Source organism: Xiphophorus couchianus, chromosome 5, assembly GCF_001444195.1.
Source record: "Xiphophorus couchianus chromosome 5, X_couchianus-1.0, whole genome shotgun sequence".
Lineage (NCBI taxonomy): Eukaryota > Metazoa > Chordata > Actinopteri > Cyprinodontiformes > Poeciliidae > Xiphophorus > Xiphophorus couchianus.
This window is the reverse complement of record NC_040232.1, coordinates 24753052-24756046: the sequence shown is the minus strand read 5'-3', so window position 1 is coordinate 24756046 and position 2995 is coordinate 24753052. Positions and strand designations below refer to the sequence as shown.

Genomic DNA, 2995 nt, shown 5'->3' with positions numbered 1-2995 from the left:
TGTCGGGGTTGATAGAAAAGTGGAAACTATTCTGCTAGGCTTTTCATCTAAAAAAATACCTCCCTCCCTCTCTGTTTATTTTTATATTATTTTATTTTATTTCATTTTTTTTTTTTGGTTTTAATTTTATTGTTATTTTTTTGAGTCAAATATAATTTTGAATACACAACAAGGGGCTACACCTTGAAACCGCGTCGACTCACAGTGCTGGGCATGTGTCTTAGGAGAGCACAAACTGTCCCCCCCATCCTCCTCTCCACTCCCCCCCCCCCTCCCTTCATCTCTCACACATTCACTGCAGATATCGTGGAGGCTCTCGCTGCAATCTATTATACATAAAACACTCACTAGATCGTCTCACAGTCCAGTGATTTATATATAACCTCGGGGATAAATAATAATATTAATTAATAATAATAATAATAATAATAATAATAATAATAATAAAAACAACAACCGATGAACAAGTCCTGGAGGAGCGGTCCGGTAGAGTTCATTGGACCGGGGTCTGGACCCCGTGGTGCGGCGGCGTGTCCCCGTACACATCCTCGCTGCCCGGCAGCGCTCCTCCGGGAGGGGTCATGCGCTTCTCCTTCTGTCTCCTGTTACAAAACCAAACTCTCACCACTTCTTTCTCCAGGTGAAGACTGTCCGCCAGGCTGATTATTTCCGACGCGGCCGGCTTAGGGCACTTCAAAAAATGGCTCTCCAAAGCTCCCTTTACGCTCACCTCGATCGAGGTCCGTTTTTTCCGTTTCCTGCCCTGCGCCGCGATCTTGTCCAGGCTGGTCGGGCTGCCCGAGGTGGAGTCCGCCTCCTCCAGCCACTTGTTCAACAGCGGCTTCAGTTTGCACATGTTTTTGAAGCTGAGCTGCAGGGCCTCAAACCTGCATATGGTCGTTTGAGAAAACACATTTCCGTACAGGGTCCCGAGGGCGAGTCCCACGTCCGCCTGCGTGAAGCCCAGCTTGATCCTCCGCTGCTTGAACTGCTTGGCGAACTGCTCCAGGTCGTCCGACGTCGGCGTGTCCTCGTCCGAGTGGTCGTGGTGACTCTGCGGCCGGTGCTGGTGCTGGGACGCGGGGTGGCCGTGCTCGTTGAGGTGCGGGCTGTGGTGGTCCTCGTGGCTGTCCCGCAGGTTGTGGTGGTGCATCCCCTGGCCGCTCCCCGGGATCAGCCCGTTGACGCCGAAGCCCGGCTGGGAGTAAATAAGGCTCTGGCCGTTCGTCGTCGCCATGCTCGGTATGTGCGCCGCGGTGGTGGTCCTCCACGCCCGCGCGTCGTGGTGGTTCCCGTGCGCCTGGTGCACCAGGTGCGGCGGCCGCGACTGGTGCTGCAGGCTGCTGCTGGAATTGTGCATCTCCTCCCGGGCGCCCTGCACTGCGGGCTTGATGTCCTGCTCCGCGCCGATGGGGCTCGAGGACCACGGGGTCCCCTCTCCGTGGGACAACGCCGTGATCCACTGGTGCGCGTGGCTGAGCGTGTGGCTGTTGCTCTGCAGCGGGTAGTCGCTCTGCAACAAGCTCTGCGCGTCCCGGTACGCCGTGGCTTGCTGCATGCCGCCGGGCTCCGAGTGCACGATGGATGCGCTGGAGGTGAGGATGCTGTAGTGGTTAGACGCTGCGGTCGCCATGACTCCCGGAGCCGGACTGGTCGCTCTTATTAAAGGAACCTCGCATTTGACAGATCCGCTCCTGCCCATAGGCGGCTCCCAGGCGCTCTGCCAAGTGGACGCCGAGGCGCACCTGGACTCCGCGCCGCCCCCGTCGCTCATTGGGCGTCGAGGAATGATGGACACGGTTGCCAGGGGCAACGGCGCGCGGATTGGCTCGGCGGGAGCCTCAACGAACGCAGCCTTGTTTTGCCGGAGAGGTGCGAGTTGTTCGAGGCTCCTGTGGAAGCGGAGAGCCGGAGTGCGGCGCGAGGAGACGGAGCTCCGGGATCTGCAGGTGCGGCTGTAAGATCCAGTTGATTTACTCTGGCAGTCAGGTTTTTTTTTATCCGGACTCAGACTACAGGTAGTCGAGCTCCAGCTGCGGGGATTTCCTCTAATGCAGAGAGCAGATTTATTTTGCTGGTTAAGGTGTTGATGTGCACACCAGTTTAGATCGTGAAAATGTGATTATTTTAGCCATGCGTATTGGAGTTGAGACCAATTAGTTGCACATTTATGTCATCTTTATTTGTATATTGTAACAAGTTGACTTTTTTTTTTGGAACAATTTAGATATTTTATCACTGCAGGCTGGTTGAATTATTAGGAATTTAGACCGTTTTATTTGTGCAGTGTTGCTTATTTAGTTGTGTAAAAATTCATAACAGCATTTCTCCGTACAAATCATCATTTCGACTTCTTTCAATGAATGGAATCAAACTATTAGTTTAAAGATGTAAACTGCTAGTTTACTAACTATTTAGTTTAACTAGGGATTATTTTTTATATAAATGCTTAACTACTAATTAGCCGAAAAAGGCAAATAAATGTGTTTTTTTTGTTGTTGTCGTTTCTGGATTAACAACACTTTGAGAAAATGCTAACTACGTATGTTAGAGATGCAACCAATTAAAATTTGCCACTATTTTTTAGTTCCATAAACACAATCATGTTACATGTTACATGCAGTAACATGTAATTAAAACGGCAGGTTTTAAGTTTAAGAAGAAAACGAGCTATAGATTGAATGAAGAACCAATTCTCGCTTTCTGTTGCATTTAATACACTTGATAAACAAACTGCTGCGGGTTTTTTTCTCTTGCATGTCCTCATGGGGGAACGAGCGTCAGGTCTGAAAGGAAACCGGAAATCATCCGGGAAAAGAGTATCTAGCGTGTTTTAACAAAAAAAAGGTTGTTTTTTTAAAAAATTGAATAAATATATTTTCACTACAGAAGACGTCTATTCCTAATTTAGTGACGAGCAGTTTGTAAAACAGCATTCCCAGATTAAATAACCACCTCATAATCATGTCACCGTTCATTTTTAGGCTGAGGAAAA

The 2995-nt window shown here is 49.3% G+C and overlaps 1 protein-coding gene across 1 annotated transcript; it reads right to left on the bottom strand.

Moving 5' to 3' along the window:
- Window positions 1–265: 265 nt before the first annotated feature.
- pou3f2b (POU class 3 homeobox 2b) lies at window positions 266–1949 on the bottom strand. Its single transcript, XM_028016839.1, has one exon. The coding sequence runs from the start codon at window positions 1772–1774 to the stop codon at window positions 494–496; it is 1281 nt and encodes a 426-aa protein (XP_027872640.1). The 5' UTR covers window positions 1775–1949; the 3' UTR covers window positions 266–493.
- Between the last annotated feature and the right edge of the window lie 1046 nt (window positions 1950–2995).